At 38.0% G+C, this 22,530-nt stretch overlaps 1 protein-coding gene across 1 annotated transcript; it reads left to right on the top strand.

Annotated features, from left to right (window-relative positions):
• Nucleotides 1–20,523: 20,523 nt before the first annotated feature.
• Nucleotides 20,524–21,076, top strand: LOC142177118 (cytochrome P450 703A2-like). Its single transcript, XM_075245583.1, has 2 exons — nt 20,524–20,941; nt 21,003–21,076. The coding sequence occupies exons 1-2, from the start codon at nt 20,524–20,526 to the stop codon at nt 21,074–21,076; spliced, it is 492 nt and encodes a 163-aa protein (XP_075101684.1).
• Nucleotides 21,077–22,530: the final 1,454 nt, after the last annotated feature.

The raw sequence follows: 22,530 nt of genomic DNA, 5'->3' as shown, positions 1-22,530 counted from the left end.
TCATAGACCATAAGAGCCTTCAATATATTTTCAAGCAGAAGGAATTGAATCTGAGGTAGAGAAGATGGCTTGAGTTACTCAAGGACTACGACATTGGTATTCAATATCATCCGGGAAAGGCTAATGTTGTGGCGGATGCTCTTAGCCAAAAATCTATGGGTAGCTTAGCACACTTGGAGGCATATCAAAGGCCATTGGACAAAGAAGTTCACCGATTGGCTAGTTTGGGAGTTCGTCTTGCGGACTCTAGTGAAGGAGGGGTAATTGTGCAGAATAGGGCTGAATCATCGCTTGTTGTGGAAGTCAAAGAGAAACAATACAACGATCCATTGTTGGCACAATTGAAAGAGGGGATTCATAAACATAAGACCATGGCCTTTTCTCTTGGCATGGATGATGGTACACTAAGGTACCAAGGGAGACTATGTGTTCCAAATGTGGATGGCCTCCGTGAAAGAATTTTGACTGAAGCTCATACTTCTAGGTATTCCTGGCGCCCAGGTTCTACAAAAATGTATCATGATCTTAAGGAATTCTACTGGTGGAATGATATGAAGAGGAATGTGGCGGACTTTGTGGCAAGATGTCCAAATTGTCAGCAAGTGAAGGCCGAAAACCAAAGGTCCGGTGGGTTGGCACAGAACATAGAAATTCTAATGTGGAAAAGGGAAATGATTAATATGGACTTTGTGGTAGGATTACCACGCACTCCGCGCAAGTTTGACTCACGAAATTAGCACACTTTTTGCCGGTTAAGTCTACCGACACAGTGGAGCAGTATGCTTAGTTGTATATCAAAGAAATAGTTAGGTTACATGGAACCCCAGATTCCATCATTTCTGATCGGGGAGCATAATTCACTGCTAAGTTTTGGAAGAAATTTCAGGAAAGTTTGGGTACTCAGGTGAATCTTAGTACAACCTTTCATCCGCAGACTGATGGGCAGGTAGAGCGGACTATTCAAATGCTTAAGGATATGTTGTGTGCTTGCAATCTAGACTTCAAAGGTAGTTGGGATGATTATTTACGACTCATAGAATTTGCCTACAACAATATCTATCACGCTAGCATTCAAATGGCACCGTTCGAGGCTTTATATGGTAGGAGATGTAGATCTCCATTGGGTGGTTCGAAATCGGGGAAGCAGAGTTGATAGTGCCAGACCTCGTGCATCAGGCCATGGAAAAAGTTAAAATCATTAAGGAGCGGTTGAAGACTACCCAGAGTCATCAGAAATCCTATTCGGATATTCGTCGTAGGGATTTAGAGTTCAAAGAAAATGATTGGGTATTCTTGAAAGTTTCCCCCATGAAAGGTGTAATGCGATTTGGTAAGAAAGAAAAATTGAGTCTGAGGTATGTCGGACCATACAGAATCATTCAGAGGATCGGTGAGGTGGCGTACAAGCTTGAGCTACCACCTAAGATGTCATTAGTGCACCCAGTAGTCCCTGTGTCTATGTTAAAGAAAGTAGTTGAAGACCCGACATTCATTGTCCCGGTTGAGACTATTGAGGTTAATAAAGAATTGACTTATGAAGAGATTCTAGTTTCTATTATTGATCGGCAAGCCCGAAAGTTAAGAAACAAAGAAATTGCATCTGTGAAAGTGCTATGGCGAAACCAATAGGTTGAAGAGGCTACTTGGGAGGCCGAGGAAGAAATGAAGAAAATGTATCCTTATTTGTTTGAATAACCACATATTTATAAGTTTTGCCTTATTAAAATGCTAAGAGATACTTTCTATGAATTATGTATGATTTGTACATTTGATGTTAAGGGTGTTCCGTTCTAGTAATATAATTACTTGTGAGGCCACAATTGATGTTGTTTTGTGTTATGTTACGTTGTTGGATTATGTATATGTTTTAAGGATGTATTTCTGGGGCTCTCTAATAGGCGGATAGGCCTAGTTACAGGGGAAACTCTAGGGAAATTTTTGAAATTTAGGGAGTTAGTCAAATTTGGGGCTGCTGGTCTGTGGAATGAAAACTGAGTTGCATAAGATGATAATAAGGGATTTTTTTACCCTCATTCGAGGACGAATGATCCTAAGTGGGGGAGAATGTAAGGCCCCGTAAAATTTTGCAAAGGAAAATAAAAATAATGTTTCATGGTGCCGGATTAGGCTTACGTGTTTGTGGATTGTAGAAATTCTTGCCGCGGCTCGGTCTTTTTGGGTTGAACAATGCACCAGAAAGTAAAGAAACTTTTTTGGCAGAAAAACCATATCTGCGGTCCATTATGCGACCGTAGAATCACTCAGCGGGCCGCATAATGGCCGCAGAAGTGAGGCAGAAGAGGGTCAGCTTGGATGCAATTATGCGATCCACTATGCGACTGTATAACTGTTCTGCAGTTCATTATGCGACCGCAAAACAGTTATGCGGATCGCATAGTGACCGCAAACACAGACAGATTTTTGGTCGTTTTGGTGAGTAATTATGCGCCCGATAGGTGGTCCGCATATTGATTTTGCAATCGCATATGCGATGGCAGAACCTGTTCCGGAGCTTCATTTTTGGATTCTTAAAACCCGATCCTATTTCGTTAAATACACTCTTTGGGCCATTTTTGAGCTATAATGTGACATTTTAGAGTGAGAGAGAGTGCCCTAGAGTGAGAAGGTATTTTTCAATAATTGTTCTTCAATTCTTGCTCAAGTTTTGGAAGATTAAGAAGGGAAACTCACTAGGTCTTCATCCTAGAGGTAATATTCTACACCCTAACCCCTAATTTCAAAATTATCTCAAAATGGGTAATTAATAAGATAACTTTTGGGCATGAGAGTTGTTTATTTTACATGCATGTGATATCAAGGGGTGTAGGAAGATTGTTGAACTAGGCATGATAAAGATTGGGTTGTGGGATGATGGAATTCTCCATAAAAGGACCTTGAAACCTTATTCACACCTAGTGTTTGATAAAATGCTCAAACGAGCTAGAACCATGATCATCTTCCTAATTTTAGTTCAATTTGTTATATTTCTAAAATAGATTAAAGTTGCTAAGAATTCCGGAACATTTAGAGTGTAAGGAAGCTCAAGTGAGGTATGTTGGCTAAACTCTTCTTTAAGAATTGAAATTCCCATTATCCTTGTAAGTTCCAAGATGTTGATTACAAATCGAGTATTCCGATAAGTTTTGTGATAAAGATATATGTTCAATTCGTGTTTCAAATGCTTTTATCATATTGCATTATAAATTGAGGATGTGTTCCAAACTATGGATTGTGTATCCACATGTTATAATTTCAAGTCGTAATTTATGTGAAAGTTATTATGCCAAGTTGTGTAGAGATTGGGATTATGATACACCTCCACCCGCATATATTGGGGTGAGGCAACATGACCACTTTGTGTAGGGATTATGGTATTGTGGGACTGCACCTCCACTCACATACATTAGGGTGAGGTGGTACGACCGCTTTGTGTATAGTTTTGGTATTGTTGTGGCACCACCACCCATATATATATATATATATTGGGGTGAGGCGGCATAGCCGCTTTGGGTAGGTATTGGTATCGTTGATGCATTTCCACCCGAATACATTGGGGGTGAGGTGGCATAGCCGCTTGGTGTAATTTCTTGGGACTGTAGTTATACATCCATCCGCATACATTAGGGTGAGGCGGCAGGGCCGCTTGAGTAGATTATGGTATTGTACTTACACCGCCACCTGCATACATCGGGTGAGGCGGGATGACCGCTTTGTGTGAAGATGGTTATAGAGGATCTCATCTTAAATCCTATAAATGATATTGATAGCTCTTAATAAGCATGCTCTGGTTTAAATGGTTAGCTACATCATGCTATTGTCACCCTGATTCATCATATTCATATTGTTTTTCTAAATTCTTAAATTGGTGTTTGGTTTTCATACTAGTACTATTTGACGGTACTAACATCCCTTTTGCCGGGGGCACTGCATCTTTAAATGGTTGCAGGTGGTTCCACAGCAGGAGGTATTGATCAGTGATAGCAGTACACCTTCTTCCCAGCTGACTTGGTAAGCCCCACTTCATCCCGGGGTCATGTATCTTTGGTTTTTTTGTGTATTCTATTTGAGGTATAGTCGGGGCCTTATTGCTGCCATTATCATTGTACTCTTCTTTATCTATAGAGGCTCCGTAGACATAGTGTGGGTTGTGTATTGGTGCTGGGAAATACCACTATGTTAAGTTGTGGTTGTATTACTTGTCCTATTTGAGACTTTAAAAATGATGAAAACTATTGGTAATGAATTGGTATTGTAGACGTGATCACGTTTTTGTCTAATTAAGGAAAATATGTATTATCTTCATTCGTGGATGAGTTTGGGTAGAAGAAAATCTAATAGGCTTGCTCGATCGGGTACACTCGGTTGAGCGCCGGTCGCGCTCCTCGATTTTGGGGCGTGACATTAATAGTCCCATTGCTCGAGGTCGAGCAAGAGTCTAAGTGTGGGGTATTGATAATTGGCTTAAAGTATGTATATTTATATGCATATTGCCTCGTATTTTACTCATATTTCGCAGATTTCAGATATGAATTGTAATGATTTGTGCTAATTCGTGGTATTTTTTTGTGTAAGAATCATCCGGATGCAGTATGAGACGAATGTGCGAGATTGGAGGCAAAAAGGAATGAAATGGGAAAAAGGCCACAGAGTAGCGCCCAGGCTAGCGTGGTGCGCTACCTGTGGCGTAGAAGGCAGAATCTTAAAACATCCCAGTGCCAGGTCTAGCGCCCCACGCTACCCTGGGTGTTGGTGATGGAAATTTCTCCTACCTCGACTGGGACAAGGCTATTTCTACCCAAGACCCCCCTCCCCAACTCGTATAAAAGCAAGCCTAAATCTATTTTGAGGAGAAAGACGCCACTTTGAGGAGAAAATATATACGCGGGACATTCAGGAGTAAGGATTCTCAGTCTTTCTTCATCTTTTCTTAGTATTCTCAATTATTCAACACTTGTGAATTTATTTTGATCTTATCATAAGTGGCTAAAATCCATCGTTCTTGAGTTGTGAATTAGCCATGAATATTGTAGTTTGACGTTTACTTAACCTTGATTACAATTGGTAATATATGGTTGTTTTTTCAATTCTGTGAGTAATTGCTTAATTGTCTGGCCAATAAAAAGGTTCTATTTACTATCTATGCTATGCTTGAAAAAGCTACGTCTAGATTAGAGACGAATTAAAGAGGGCATGATTTTAACTCTGAGTGGGGGGAGGATTTGTGGTTAGGATAGGAATATAGCTAGTCACCATACTCAATTGAATATCGTAATCTTAATGCGTCCTTAATAGATTGATTCCATAGGAATATAGGCGTTAATTTATTTTGAATAGGCGAGTACTAATTCGAGAGAACACTACGAGAGTAATTATTCGATTAATTAGCAACCATGAGCAAATTGTATGAAAGGGAGAATTAATTGGAACACAATAGAATTGGTGAATCGATCACAACCCTGGAATATTCATTTCTACTGAATACACAACAACTATTTTGCTGCTTGATTAATTAGTTACTTGTTAGAATTATTGCTTAGTATAATCACACTTTTGAAATCTGATTGACTCGATTGAATAATAATCTTTATGAAGCTAGTGGGCAGTTAATACAAGTCTCTGTGGGTTCGACACTCGATTTATCACTTAATTATTTTTACGACCACGTATACTTGCGTGTGCGTTTGGGAGCAATATCTATGCACACTCTGCTTCATACTTAATTTCGATGCGCTTTTATATACTAAAAGGGTCAATCATAATATATTGTTTATCTTTACAAATATTACATTTTTAATGTAACAAACAAAACAATCATTTAAAATGCATCAATAATATTACTGCGCACTTTATTGTTGATATACTTTATGGATGAGCATACTCTTTCCATAGGTAAAATCAAATTTAATTGCAGAAGTAATCAACCTACTACATCGCGCTCCTTTGTGCTTTCTTATATTTTCAGTTTAGCTTTGGAAATTGATTATCGTTATTGATGCAATACTGATTTTCAATGCAATTAAATTTATAATTTATAATGTATTCACATATTTTGTTTAACGCTTTTCAGTTGAACATTCCCTAGGATCAGCACAAACACAAGATCAGCCGCCCAAACTAGTGCCCGGATGCAACATTTGTATTTATGGGGTTCCCCTAAAATATACTCACTTCGTTTCAATTCATGTGAACTCATTTAAATGGGTATTGAGTTTAAGAAAATAGAAAAGATTTTTGAACTTATGGTGTAAAATGAGGCACATATGTTTTGTGTGGCTATAAATCATTGTATAAAGGTAAATTATTTTCAAATAAGGAAAGTGGTCATTTTTTTAGCACGGACTAAAAAGAAAATAGGTTCATATAAATTGAAACGGGGGAGTATAACAACTCTTCACAGTATCTTCTAGGTATATACACAATACCACATAAAAATTTCTGAGGTTAACGGGTGTCGGTGATCCCTCTAAACACAACGTAGGTCCACCTCTGATTACAATTAATAGAATAATGCAAACATTTTATTCTTTTTTCTACAAATGAAGAAATTAAGAGAAAAATAAAAGTATAATTATTTACCATGTGGGTGATCAAAGGAGAAACATACCATAGAGAAATAAACTTTTGGGCCCAAATGCTAACTGTGAGGATTGCTCAAAGATCATATAACAGAATTTTCATTAATGAGTGTCAAAATTTGAATAAGTAAACACCGAAAATAGTCAAAGCTATTCAACATATAGTATATATATATATACATAATAAAGCTTTTTTTACCTATTGGAACAGTGTGTTTTTAGGCTAAGAGGCGTCAATTAATACTGTTGGAGCCGTGTGCCTCCGCCAGTCCATATAAGGAATCCAAGAAACTCATATTCCACTGACGTAGGGATTCAACAACTCGCGACTTCACTTAGGAAGATGAGAGAACTCAAAACTTCCATTCCCTCGTTCTTTCTCGAGTATAGTAAATATACCAGTAATAACATTTCATTCGAAAGCCTTAACCAACATAGATTTTTTGTGACTGAATGCATAGGAGTCCATACAATGCTCGAATGCCACGATATAGGAATGTAGCCAGGTATGGTAACGATGAAAACTTATCGACATATTTCTTCTTTCGTATACTAAATCACTGATAATTGTAGGCTTGATTAAAAAAAAAATAGTAGGAGTAAGTTGGAAGTCGTAAGTATCTTTTATTGGAAAATATTTACACTCCGTATTCAAGTACTAACGACTTCCAACAGTACTTTTTATCAAGCTTACATTCATCAACATATGGAAGAAGAAATATATTGCTCACGTTATCCTTTTATTTTTCTGTATATATCTTTCAGACAAAATTTAAAAGACTGACATCGACCAAAACATGATTACCAAAAAAAGGAGGTGCAATATAAAACCATAGATTAATTCTTTGTCAGACAATCAGTACTTGAGCATGCACCTCACATTACGGAAAAGAAGAATGGCATTACTTGCGCATATTTTTCATTTCCCTCGGTTCTCTAATATAGTAATGTGGGGTGATGGCGCAATTAATAGTAATGGTTTCACTTGCCATGATTCTATGTACTACAACTGAGCTTATTGCAGGCTGTCGTTGAAACTTGTAAAGAGTTGCTCTTGATGAAGAATGTTTTCGGAAAATTTGGCTTTGCTCAAGAGAGGTATGTGCTTTATTGCGACAATGAAAGTGATATTCATCTTGACAAAAATTCTACATTCCATGGTAGGCCTAAACATATTGATGTGAGATACTATTAGATAAGAGATGTGTTGGATTCTAAGTTGCTTGAGCTGAGATCAAAAGTTGCTCATCGTGAAAAGAGTCATTGGTTTTCACTTCCCTTCTTGTCTTGGATGTCAATATCAAACTCTTGTAATAAAAGCACCCATCTCATCAACCGAGCTTTTGATTCCTTTTTGCTTATAAGATAGCGAAACGCCGCATGATCCGTGTGCATAATGACTTTAGCACCCATCAAATATGGGCGGAACTACTAAATAGCAAACACAATGACAAGTAACTCCTTCTTCGTAACGGTATAGTTGACTTGTGCACTATTCATAGTCTTACTAGCATAGTAGACCGGGTGAAAATTTTTGTTGATACGTTGCCCCAAAATAGCTCCAACCGCTACACCACTTGCATCACACATGAGCTCAAATGGAAAACTCTAATTTGGAGATGTAATGATAGGAATTGTTGTCAACTTGAGCTTCAATTGTTTAAAATCTCTCATACAATCATCATTGAAATGAAACTTGGCATCCTTATTGAGGAGTTTTCACAAAGGGTTCACCACTTTAGAAAAATCTTTTATGAATCTCCAGTAGAATCCCGCATGGCCCAAGAAATTCCGCTCACCCTTTAGCGAGGTAGAAGGTGGAATCTTGGAAATCACTTCAATATTCGCATTATATATATCCACTTTAATGCCATTCATTAAAATTTTATGTCCAAGGGTAATACCTTCCTCAACCATGAAATGTCATTTCTCCCAATAGAGTACCAAGTTCGTTTCCTCACATCTAGACAACACCTTGACCAAATTAGCAAGGCAATCACCAAACGAATCCCCAACAACCGAAAAGTAATCCATGAAGACCTCAAGGTAGTCTTCCACTATGTCCGTAAAAATAACCATCATACACCGTTGAAAAGTTACCGGTGTATTGCACAATCCAAAAGGTATCCATTTCAAAGAAAATGTACCATACGGGCATGTAAAAGCGATTTTCTCTTGGTCTTCCGGTGCAATAAGAATTTGGTTGTATCCTGAATAACCATTTAGAAAGTAATAGAAAGCATGGCCGGACAACCTATCAAGCATTTGATCCATAAATAGGAGGGAAAGTGATCTTTCCTTGTGACTTTATTGAGCTTTCGATAGTCCATACAAAACCCTCCAACCGATGACGGTTCTTGTAGACATCAGCTTATTCTTGTCATTAGTGACAACCGTCATTCCCCCCCTCCCTCCCATTTTTGGGACACATTGAGCCTAATAAGTCCATGAACTATCGAAAATAGGAGTGAACAACCCCGAAATCCAACCACTTAATAATCTCCTTTTTGACCACCTCTTACATAGCTTCAGTGCCCCAACCAAATTGTCGAGGGTGTGGGCACAAGACAATGTGACTCCACCCTCCCACCTCGCGTGCAAGTGGATTCCACATTGGTAGTCCTACAAAGGAGGAAGAAAGCTATTGGATGGACTTTGGAAAACATTCGGGGTATAAGCTCTGAATTTTGTATGCATAAGATCTAGTTGGAGGATGGTGCTAAACCATCTATTGAATATCAAAGAAGACTACTTCAACAACTTAGAATCACGAAAGTAAAAGACGCTACTCAAGAAACAAACTCAAGTATATAACTAACACCGAAAACTCCCCGGCAACGACGTCAAAAATTGATCATGTCCAAGTCACACCCCAATAAGGGATATGAAATGGTCGATAGCAATAATAATTACCCAACATGAGTCGGGGTCGAACCTCAACGAGTTTAATAAGGGTGTTATGGTAAATACATAAGTGAGCAACTTGATATAACTCAATTTATCTTTCAAACAAAAGTAGTGTATCAACTTAAGTGATTAAACTAGGATGTTTTGTGAAATAAAGTAGCAAACACATAATAAGAAAAATGTTTAAGAAGTTGTATCAAATGAAGAAAAGCCAAGAGTTGTAATCTTCACCTAGGTATAAACCTAATGGGTAAAGTCAATTATGCTTGCTTGGTAGATCAGGGTTGTTATGACTCTCAATACTCAAGTACTCACTCAATACCTATAATGATCCGACTGGTCATTTTATGTAATTCCGCCCCGTTTCTACTTTTAATGCTTCACACATATGTAATTTTGGTTTTATGACTGACGGGGTTGATTGGTTTCATTCTGGAAAGGTTTTGGATTGATTCAGACCTGTTGATTCTTGGCTTAGAAGCCTAAGTTGATTATGTTAACCAAACTTTGACTTTTGTGAAAATGACCCCGAAATGATATTTTGATGGCTCCGATAGCTTCGTATCGTGATTTTGGGATTGGGCATATGCCCAGAATCGAATTCGGAAGTCTGTAGATTGATTTGTGTTATTTTGCCGAAAGATGGCAATTTGAAGTTTAGAAGTTTGACCCTAGATTGACTTTTGGCTATCGGGTTTGAAATTTGGTTTTTGGGACTTGGAATAGGTTTGTTATGCTATTTAGAACTTATCTGCAAGATTTGGTGTCATTTGGAGTTGATTCGATAGTATTCGAGAAGTTCTTGAACTTTTCTTTAAAATCCATACATTTTGATGTCCGATTTGTATTTCTAAATGTTACTTTTGTGTTTTGATCATGCGACTAAGTTCGTATGATATTTTTAGACTTGTGTGGATTTTTGGTTTGGATCCCTGAGTGCTCGGATGAGTTTTGGATGTGTTTCAGAAAGGTTTGGACTGAAAATAGGTTGCTGGTGTGTTGGTGCTCTAGTTATCGCAATTGCGAGCACCAGCATTGCAATTGTGAACATGACAGGGGAGGCTCAGGTATCGCAATATGGTAGACTTTGACATGATCTTGGTAATGGATTGGTTGCCGCCCTATCATGCTATTCTGGATTGTCAAGCCAAGACTGTGACATTGGCTATGCCAGGTTTGCCATGGTTGGAGTGGTGAGGTGCATTTCTTTATATTCCTAGTAGAGTTGTGTCCTTTATGAAGGTTCAACAGATGGTTGAGAAAGGGTGTGAAGCATATCTAGCCTTTGTGAGAGATATCAGTGATGATACTCCTACCGTTGAGTCAGTCCCGGTAGTGAGAGACTTCCCAGATCAATTCCTAGCAGATCTTTCGGGCATGCCACCCGATAAGGATATCGATTTTGGTATTGACTTGTTGCCGGGTACTCATCCCATTTTTATTCCACCATATCGTATAGCACTAACAGAGTTGAAGAAGTTAAAGGAACGACTTCAGGAGTTGCTTGATAAGGGTTTCATCCGGCCTAGTGTGTCACCTTGGGGTGCTTCGATTTTGTTTGTAAAGAAGAAGGATGGCTCGATGCTGATGTGTATTAATTATAAGCAGTTGAACAAGGTCACAGCGAAGAACAGGTACCCATTACTACGCATTGATGACTTATTTGACCAGCTTCAGGGTGCCAGAGTATTCTCGAAGATTGATCTAAGGTTAGGGTATCATCAGTTGAAGATTCAAGATCCGGATCTCCCGAAGACTACCTTCAGGACTCGGTATGGTCACTACGAGTTTCTAGTGATGTCATTTGGGCTGACCAATGCCCCAATAATATTTATGCACCTGATGAATAGTATATTCCAACCATATCTTGACTTATTCGTTATTGTGTTTATTGACGACATCTTAGTGTAGTCTCGCAGCAGGAGGATCATGAGCTGTATTTGAGGATCGTGCTCCAGACTTTTAGTGAGAAGAAGTTATATGCAAAATTCTCCAAGTTTGAATTCTGGCTTGATTCAGTGGCATTTTTGGGTTATGTGGTGTCTAGTGAGGGGACCAAGGTAGATCCGAAAAAGATTGAAGTAGTTCAAAATTGGCCTAGACTGTCTTCAGCTACTAAGATTCGTAGTTATCTTCATTTGGCCAGATATTATCGCTGCTTTGCAGAGGGTTTCTCATCCATTGCTGCATATTTGACTAGATTGACCCAGAAGGCTGCTGCTTTCAGATTGTCCGAGGAGTGTGAGGCTAGATTTCAAAAGCTCAAGACTTCTTTGACTACAATCCCAGTGTTGGTGTTCCCTACTGGCTCATGGTCTTACACTGTGTATTGTGGTGCGTCACGTATTGGGCTTGGCGTGGTGTTGACGTAAGATGGTAGGGTAATTGCCTACGCTTCTCGGCAGCTAAATTGGAAGCTATTGTTAATGCATTGAAGATTTAGAGGAACTTTTTTACAGTGTTCCATGTAAGGTTTATGATATCATCACCGGAAGGCCAATGTGGTGGCCGATGCCTTGAGTAGAAAGGCGGAGAGTATGGGTAGTTTGGCATATACTAGCGATGGATGTTCAGGCTTTGGCCAATCAGTTCGTGAGACTAGATGTTTCGGAGTCCAGTCAGGTCCTTGCTTGCGTGGTTTCTTGGTCTTTTTTATATGAGCGCATCAGAGAGCGTCAATATGACGACCCCCATCTGCTTGTCCTTAAGGACACTGTACAGTATGGCGATGCCAAGGAGGTTTCTAATGGAGATGATGTGGTGTTGTAGATGTAGGTCTGGATATGTGTGCCCAATGTGGTTGGGTTTTGTGAATTGATTCTTGGGGAGGCCCGTAGTTTGCGGTATCTATTCATCTGTGTGCCGCTAAGATGTATCAGAATTTGAGGCAGTACTATTAGTGGAGGAGAATGAAGAAATATATAGTGGAGTATGTAGATCGGTACCTGAACTATCAGCTGGTGAAGTATGAGCATCAGAGGCCGGGCGGTTTGCTTCAGAGACTTGAGATTCCCGAGTGGAAGTGGGAGCGTGTTATCATGGATTTCATTGTTGGGCTCCCACAGACTTTGAAGAAATTTGACGCAGTATGGGTGATTGTGGATAGGTTGACCAAGTTGGATCATTTCATTCTAGTGGTGACTACCTATTCTTTAGAGCAGCTGGTTTAGATCTATATCCGTGAGATTTATTTTCTCCACGGTGTGCCGGTGTCCTTTATCTCCGATCGATGCACATAGTTCATATCGTATTTTTGGAGAGTTGTGTAGTGTGAGTTATGCTTACCGGTTGAGTTGAGTACATCATTTCACCCCTAGATGGACGGGGAGTCCGAGCGCACCATTCATATATTAGAGGATATGCTTCATGCCCGTGTTATGGATTTCGGGGGTTCTTGGGTTCAAATCTTGCCGCTTGCAGAGTTTGCCTATAATAACAGCTACTAATAGAGTATTCAGATGGCTCCTTATGAGGCCCTATATGGGAGGCAATGCCGTTCTCCAGTTGGTTGATTTGAGCCGGGAAAGTCTAGGTTGTTGGGCACAGATTTGGTTCAAGATGCCTTGGAGAAAGTCAAGTTGATTCAGGATCAGCTTCGTACAACACAGTCTAGACAGAAGAACTATACAGATTGGAAGGCTCGTGATGTAGCATTTGTTATTTGAGAGAGGGGTTTTCTCCGGGTTTCATCTATGTAAGGTGTGATGAGGTTCGGGAAGAAGAGCAAGTTGAGCCCTAGGTACATTAATCCTTTTAAGATCCTTGAGAAAGTTGGTGGGGTGGCCTAAAAGATTGCATTGCCACCCAACCTATCAGCGGTCCACCCGGTGTTCCATGTTTCTATGATCCAGAAGTATTATGGTGATCCGTCCCATGTATTAAATTTCAGCTCAGTCCAATTGGACAAGGATTTCACTTACGTTGAGGAGCCAGTGGCCATCTTGGATAGGCAGGTCCGAAAGTTGAGGTCAAAGAGTATTGCTTTAGTGAAGGTTCAATAGAGGGGTCATCCGGTCAAGGCAGTGACTTGGGAGACCGAGAACGGCATGCGAAGTCGTTATCCTCGCCTTTTTATCACTTCAGTTACGTCTATATGCACGTTCAAGGATGAAAGTTTATTTTAATAGGGGAGAATGTAACGATCCGACCAGGCATTTTGTGTAATTGCACCTCGTTTCCCCTTTTGATACTTCACACGTGTAATTTTGGTTTCATGACTTACGAAGTTGATTGGTTTCATTCTGGGAAGGTTTTGGGTTGATTTGGACCTTTTGCTTCTTGGATTAGAAGCCTAAATTGATTATATTAACCAAACTTTGTCTTTTCTGAAAACGACCTTGGAACGGTATTTTGATGGCTCCGATAGTTCGTGTCATCATTTTGGAATTGGGCGTATGCCCGGAATCGAATTCGAATGTCCGTATGTTGATTTGTGTCGTTACACTGAAAGTTGGCAATTTGAGGTTTAGAAGTTTGACCGTAGGTTGACTTTTGGCTATTGGGTTCAAAATTTTGTTTTGAGATTTGTAATAGGTCCGTTATTCTATTTAGAACTTGTCTGCAAAATTTGGTGTCATTTGGAGTTGATTTGATAGTATTCAAACGCGTGGTTGCAATTCTTGAAGTTCCTGATTTTTTCTTTGAAGTCCATGTGTTTCGATGTCTGATTTGTAGTTTAGATGTTATTTTATTTGTTTTGATCGTGCGAGCGAGTTTGTATGATGTTTCTAGACTTGGTTGGATGTTTTGTTTGGAGCCCCGAGGGCGCGTATAAGTTTCAGACGTATTTCGAAAAGGTTTGGTCTGAAAATAGGTTGTTGGTGCTACAACTATCTCAATTGCGAGCACCAGCATCGCAATTGCGAATAGGATATGGGAGGCTCAGGTATAACAATTGCAATACCTGGTTCGTATTTGCAAAATTAGGCAAAGTTGGGTAGTTTCACAATTGCAATAATTATTGCCGCATTTGCGAAGGGGACAGGGTTCGCAATTGCAAACCCATGGACGCATTTGTGAAGTCCCTTTAGGCTCTCACTGGCAGCAATTGCGAGACTTCCTTCGCAATTGCGAGGGTTCACAATTGAGAACCCAATGTCGCAATAGCGACATCTCCAACTTAACATAAGGGCTGGAAAGTCGGAATTTAGTTTCATTTCTCATATTTTAGAACCCTAGACTCGATAGGAGGCGATTTGGAGATGGAGTTTTCATCTACAAACTTTGTGCAAGTGATTCTAATCAATTTCCAACTATATTTCATGATTATATCTTCGATTTAACATCATATTTATGAGAATCAAAGAAGAAAATTGGGAATTCTTGTCAAAGTTTTGAAAAATGAAGATTTTAGTTTTGAGAGTCGATTTGGACTCAGATTTGAAAGAAAAATATATATATTAATAACTCGTGGGGTTATGGGTAGTCGAAATCTACCCTTGGACCCGGGTTTTGACTGGGCGAGCCCGGGGTTGACTTTTGTTGACTTTTCGGGGAATGTGTAAATATCATAGATTTATATATTGTAATTGATTCCCCTTGCATTGTTTGATGATAATAAGTTATTTTTGCTTAGATTTGAGCTCGTGGAGGCGAATTTTTGGGGAAAATCTATATTCGAGGGTTGCGTTGGCCTAGTTAAGGTAAGTATCTTGCCTAACTTTGTGTGAGGTAACTACCCCTTAGGATTTGGGTTGTTTATGCTAATTATATTTTTAGGAAGATGTGTACACATGGTGACAAGTGTGTACACATGCTATATGTGGTATTTTGACCGGTTTAGACCTTTAGACTTCTTCCATGCCTTTACTTGAATTTCTTACAACATGTTACATCTTTTATTGATTCAATTTACTCTCACATGTTCTAATTGTTGTCGTTAGCATTTGTTATACCCTTTATCATTGTAATTGCTATTATACGCTTTAATTGAAGTTATTATCTCTCTTATTTTCTTGTAAATTTTTATTTGATAAATTACTCGTACTTGAAGTTGTCATTTCGTGGAATATCTTCTTGGTGAGTTATTGATATTGAAGTTGTGGAAGACATTAACACATTAAGGTTGAAGTTGTTAATTATTGAGCATTCCTCATTTATTTTGTTGTTATTGAGATTCTTATGCACATTGTAGTTGAGCAATGGGCTAATTGTTGTGGAAATAATGGTATTGGTTTTTTGGCAAGTTGTGGCATATGGAAACTTGTGGTGCGAGTTATTATTCTGTTGTGATATTGATACGCATGCGGTGGTATAAGGATAGGGGTTGATACGCATGCGGTGAGATAAGGTGGGCTTGATACACGTGTTAACAGTAGGGAAATTACTTGAAGCTACGCGGTGAGATAAGGTGCACTAAAACGCGTGTAGCTATTTCGGAAAAAATAATTTTCAATACTAAATGTAAGGCTCATACAGTGATATAAGAAAAGATTGTAATTGAAATTATGAAATGTGAATAAGAGGTGGTAGCTCGGTTGTGATTCTTGTTGTACATTCCATGTTGAAAATGCTTGTTGGTTGAACACTTCTTATTGTTTATTATTGTTTCACTTGTAATTATCCGTATTTGCCTTCTTGTTGTTTCATCATGTGTTATACTCCTAGTTGCATTTACTGCTTCAATCTCCGTCGTTAGCTTACATTATTTAACTGTTTACTTGTTATTTACTTCCTTGTTTCCCATATTTAGACTATGCTATACTCTGTTTAGTTCTTTTCTCCTAATAGGTGTGTTGACATGGCCTCGTCACTATTCTACCGAGGTTAGGCTTGATACTTACTGGGTACTGTTGTGGTGTACTCATACTACGTTTCTGCATATTTTTGTGCAGATCAAGTAAGATCTGTCCGTGTTGGACGCTAGTGATTGATTAGCTACTTTTGGAGACTTCAAGGTATACTTGCTCAATGTTCGCAGACCTCGAAGTCACCTTCTTCCTTTAGATATTCTACTATTGATTTCTTATTCCAAAATAGTATTGTATTTCAAGACTATTAGTACATTCTTGTAGAGCTTATGACTCTGTTCCACCAGGTTTTGGGAAGTTGTTGACAGCTATACTAGTGAGTTTTATTATGATAGTTTAATGGTTAAATTGAAGTTTTATTATTATTTTTGCTGTTTCTCAATGTATATTAGGCTTACATAGTCTCAGAGACTAGGTGCCATCACTACATCCTAAGTTGGGAGATTGGGGTCGTGACAATACCTCTCGATTAAGGAGTGATTATGCCCAATTTAGCTTTCTTGATTAGTGACCATGGAATGAACAATAGCACTAACTTGATGAATGACCTTGATTGTTTTTAAGTCATTGATCTCTTCTTTGTCACATGATCTTTCATAAACTTGGCATAACCAGGATTTTGCTCCAAATCTTCCACCAATGGCACATTTATAGAGAGACATTTCATCATTTGAATGAACTTATTGAACTGATTCTTACCATTTTGCTTAGCAATCCTTTGAGAGTAAGAAGGTGGATGGTTAGGAAAGGGTGCCTTGACATTTTGCACCTCCGGATCTGGCATGTCAATGATGTGCTCCTAGACGGGTTCACCTCCTTTTGGGTCTCTTCCACACTATCATCAATATCATTCTGAACTTCATCATGTACTTGAACATCATTTTGTGGGACTTCCTCCTCTTGGATCATTTGGTCATCATATACAATTTTCTTTTTATTTTAGGTGGGTGCATTTCCACCTCTTCCACTTCTTGTGATAACCTCTATAGCATGTCCCACATTGTTACCACCATTTGATTTCACTACCGTGTAACTTGGTAATGCACCCTTAGGATGAGTATTAAAAGCCTGAGATATTTGACCCATTAGGACTTCAAGGTTCCGAATTGATATGGTATGAGAAACAAGTTGTGCATCTGAATCGACATTTTTTTCCATCATTTGCTTGAACTTGTGCTCAATACGACCCATTTTATTCCTTGTAGAACTTGAACTGTGGTAAGGGTAGGGAGGTGGGTTGCTTGGTTGTTGGTGCATTGGAGGTCTTTGGAAACCCAAACTTCGATTTGTATGATTGTTGTTGTTCCCCCAATTGCCTTGACTATTACCTCCACAATTCCCTTGCTTGTTGTTGTTGTTATGCCAATTCCCTTGAATGTTGGAACCGTAATTGCCTTGGTTTTTTTGAGATCGCCATTTTTCAAGACCCAAAATTGCACCTTGAGGATCGTGGTCGCACCTAGTCTGTAACACTAGGTAAGCCTAACACATCAAGAGATCAACAGAATAAAACAACTTAACTATTAAATGAAAACTGAAAAATGCCATAACATAGCCGTAAAGTGAATTCAACAGTCATACATCCCAAAATCCGGTAATACGGAGTCGTAAGCTCTACAAGAAGTACATAATAAGTCTCAAAGTATACATCAGTGTTTGGAATATATAAACAGTAATAAAAAAATAATAGAAGGTAACTTGGAGGCCTGCGCACGAAAACAACAGGTATACCTTGAAGTTTCCATAAGTCTGGCCCGACTCTCTGGTGACTAGCATGATCCGAGGTACCTAGATCTACACAATAATATGTAGAAGTGTAGTGTGAGTACATCACAATCGGTACCCAGTAAGTATAAAGACCAACCTCGGTGAAGTAGTGATAAGGTTCTAGTCAAGACACTTACTAGACAAAAATAACTTGTGCAGAATATCGATATAAAACTAACAACGGAAAACAAGACAAAATGAATAGCATCAAAGAATAGGCATGTAATAACACGAAAAATTAACCATAGGCATGTAATAACACGACAAATTAACCAAAACTCATAAAACACAAAGTGAAATAATTTAAGGAATATAGTGATATGTTCAAATCATCAATCCGTTTCAGCACATGAATAACAACAAGAATCGCCTCGAAGTACCACATAACATAATCACAAATCACCCTTATGACATCGTGTGAGATTCATATTTAAATATTTCCCCTTATATAGCTACACGCGCATAAGCCCCCTTCTCTCGTCGTGTGTGCATCACAATGAAGTATTGCCCCTTACTTGTAACACACGCATAAGCCTCCTTATCTCACCGCGTGTGCATCAATACACATCACCCTTATGTTGCCACATGCACATATCATTTACAATACAACAATCAACTTGCACCTCACGCGCACACAAACAACAATACCAAAGCCACAATAATACATAGACTATGGCTCAACAATAATGTGTACAAGAATCACAACAATAACACAAGGGTGCACAGAGTGAATCAACAATAAAACATGCTTCATATGACAAACAACTCCAAATCAAGGAATATTAATAGTTTAAGGTCTAATCCGGTCAATAACTACACATACGCCCATGTACACAGTCGTCACCTTATTTACACTTCGTTCCACATAGTACAAATAATGCAAATCAGACCAAATTCTAAGGGGTAACTCCCCACATAAAGTTAGGCTAGACAATTACCTCAATTAGAAAAATTCAATACTCTAAAAATGCGTTTCCTTAAAATTCACCTCCGCTAGGCTCAAATCTAGTAAAAAATGACTTAATAATATAAAACAATGCAAGAGAAACCAATTTTGATTAATAAAGTTAAGATCTTTACGCAATTCTCCAAACATCAACAAAATTCAATCTCGGGCCCGTCCACTCAAAATTCGAGTCGAAGGGTAGATCTTGACTATCCATAACCCCACGAGTCCACATTTGTGTGGTTTCAAATTCGAGTCTAATTCGACCCTCAAATCTTAGATTTTTATTTTTTCAATACATAGTCAAAATCCCCAAAATTTCTCTTCAATCTCTTGGATTAGATGTTAAAATTCATCAAAAATCATGTCATATAATCAAAAGTGAGTCACAATCACTTACCCAATAGCTTTGTATGAAAATATTTTCCTAAAATCTCCTCCCACCGAGTCTAGGGCTCCAAAATGTGCTAAAATAAAACTAAGTCCCAAAATCCCATCCTTTTGTTCAGATGCGGATATCGCAATTACGACTTGGGGTTCGCAAATGCGACCCTTTGCAAATGCGATCATTTGATTGCAAAAGTGATGCCTGCTGGGAACAGGTAATGTCGCAAATGCAACTCAGACTATGCATTTGCAAAGTCAGTCCCCTTCGTAAAAACGGCCAAGTGGTCGCAAAAGCGACCTGCCCCTAGCCCAACCCTACTTCACATTTGCGAGGCTGGCTTTTCAAATGCGAGGATTGCTACCCCACTGTTCCCTTCGCAAATGCGATATAAAATTTTGCAAATGCGTATTCGCAAATGCAGACCAGTGCTCGCATTTGCGATAACTGCCGCACCATCACATCAACACCTCTGAATCAAGTCCAAATCAGTCTGAAACATGTTTGAAACTCACCCGGGTATTTTTTCAACTAAAATGCCCGGAATTGATTTCGGAAGTCCGCATGTTGAATTTGTGTTGTTTTGCCGAAATTTAGCAATTTGAAAATAAAAAGTTTGACCGTAGGTTGACTTTTAGCTATTAAGCTCGAAATTTTATTTTGGAACTTGGAATAGGTCCTTTATGCTATTTGAAACTTGTCTGCAAAATTTGATATCATTTGGAGTTGGTTTGATATGATTCGAACGTTTAGTTGTAATTCTAGAGATTCTTGAACTTACTATGAAACTTATGCGTTTTAGTGTTTGATTCGTAGTTGTAAATGTTATTTTTGTATTTTGATCGCGCAAGCGAGTTCGTATGATATTTTGACACTTCTGTGGATATTTGGTTTGGAACCCCGACGGCTCAGATTGGTTTTAGACATGTTTCGGAATGGATTGAATTGAAATTGAATAGCTGGTGTTGCTGGTGCCCAGTTATTACAATTACGAGCAACAACCTCGCAATTGCAAAGGTGATGGGAGCACAGATATCGCAATTGTGACTTCCCCTTCACATTTGCAAAGTCGGCAGGATTTTGGCTAGGTTCTCATTTGCGAACAATTGTTTTCGCGTTTAGACCAAGAACTCTTGCTGCCGTTCATCTAGCATATGGTTGTGGGGATGCGGCATTGGCTCCCTTCGGACCAAAATGGAAGAGAATGAGAAGATTTTGCATGGACATTTGTTGACAACCAAAAATCTTGAGTCATTTGCAAAGCATAGGGCAGATGAATCTCAAACCCTAGTTCAAGATGTTTTGACCAACACACAAAAAGGGGAGACACTACATTTAAGGGAAATTTTGGGTGATTTTTCAATGAACAATGCGACTAGAATGTTACTTGGAAAACAATACATTGGGGATGAATCTGCTGGCCCACAAGAAGCAAAGGAAATTATGCATATAACTCATGAGTTATTTTGGCTTCTTGGAGTGATTTATTTAGGTTATTATTTGCCTTTGTGGAGGTGGATTGATCCTCATAGATGTGAAAAGAAAATGAGGGAAGTGGAGAAAAGAATTGATGATTTTCATATGAGAATAATTGAAGAACATAGAAAGAAAGGTAAAAGTAATATTGATGAAGGTGACATGGATTTTGTGGATGTTTTATTGTCTTTTGCCAGGTGAAGATGAAGGAGATGGGAACGGAAAACAACACATGGATGATGTTGAAATTAAAGCTCTCATGCAGGTCTAATATTTTAATAATCTCAAACTGTACTAGTATACATACATTCATTATCTGCATCTAATGAAGTACTACTACCACACACATAAGACTCCTAAGCTTAATCCAAATTACAAAAAAATAAATCATAATAACTTTATATTATCAATTTAATTTCAACAAACTGACGATTTAAAGATTTAAAATACTATCAAAGTATTTTATCATGTTACAATAAGTTACCTAATTTATTTTTCAAGTTATTAATCACACTTATTATTATTAATTATATGCAATTATTTTTTAGATGATTAGAATAAAAATTCCTTACACAATTAGCATGTATAAATTAAACTCATTATATTACGACTATAATAACTTGAATGGTCTGATGTAAGACATACTATATCAAAAAGGGAAATGTCCAAATTTATCCCTCTAAATATTTCAATTTTACCCTTAGTATAATTTGGGATTATCCATACCTTTGTTTTTATTAAATCTTCTCTTACTTCATTGACATTATACATGTACAAAGCTTTTGTACGGACTAGGTGAATTCCACATTTAAATTACTTCGAGAAGAATGTACAAATGCATTTATATACTTTTAGCTATGATTTATATAAATGTTTTCACTCCAGATTAAAGCTCGTTAAAGATATGAATCAATCCAAAATATAAAATAAAATATTTCATATAATAGTAGCATATTTTTGTGAGACTTATTTCTCCTTTTTGTTTTTCTGTTTATTTTAAGGGAAAATATATTTCTAAGAGTTGAATTGGGCTAGTTGAGGTAAGTATCTTACCTAACATTGTGTGGGGAACTACCCCTTACGAGTTGGGATTGATTGTGTCGTTTGTGCTATGTGAAAGCTATGTACGCAAGGTGACGAATGGGTACACGTGTTATATGTCATTTTTTACCAGGTTTGGCTACTTAGACTCTTTTCATCCTTTAATTGAATTGTCATGTCATGTTCTAAATTCTCATAGTCAATCTATTCTTATTTGTATTAGTCTATCCTTACATGTCTTAAATGATTCGTTAACACTTGTTCTACGTCCTATTTGATAAATTTCTCTCATGCTTTAGTTGAACTTGTTGCATCTTTTATTGTTACATGTTGTCTCTTTCATCGTTGATTGTCATTGTTTGAAGTCATTGTATACGCCATCTATTTCATTGTTGATTATCATTATTTGATGTTAATAATACAAGTTATTCTCATTGCAATTATTCTTATTTGAAGTCATGTTATCTCTCCCATTGTGGGTTATTTGTATTTGGTTTCGTGGTTATACATTATCTTTCTCGTTGTTGAGTTATTGGTGTTGAAGTTGTAAAGGCCGTATCACATTGAGATAAAATTGTTAATTATTGAGATATCTTTCTTGTTGAGAATTTTACATTCATTGTTATTATTGATATTCTTGTGCACATTGTGGCTAGGTTCGTATTTGCAAACAATTATTTTCTT

This window comes from Nicotiana tabacum, chromosome 23 (genome assembly GCF_000715075.1).
Source record: "Nicotiana tabacum cultivar K326 chromosome 23, ASM71507v2, whole genome shotgun sequence".
Taxonomy (NCBI): domain Eukaryota; kingdom Viridiplantae; phylum Streptophyta; class Magnoliopsida; order Solanales; family Solanaceae; genus Nicotiana; species Nicotiana tabacum.
This window is presented reverse-complemented; position numbering and strand designations above follow the sequence as displayed.

Excerpts from the sequence above, each read along its gene's own strand:
- LOC142177118 (XM_075245583.1), top strand. The coding sequence starts at position 20,524 with ATGGAAGAGAATGAGAAGATTTTGCATGGACATTTGTTGACAACCAAA. Across the intron at positions 20,942-21,002 it reads TGAAGAACATAGAAAGAAAG|GTGAAGATGAAGGAGATGGG; the intron begins GTAAAAGTAATA and ends GTCTTTTGCCAG.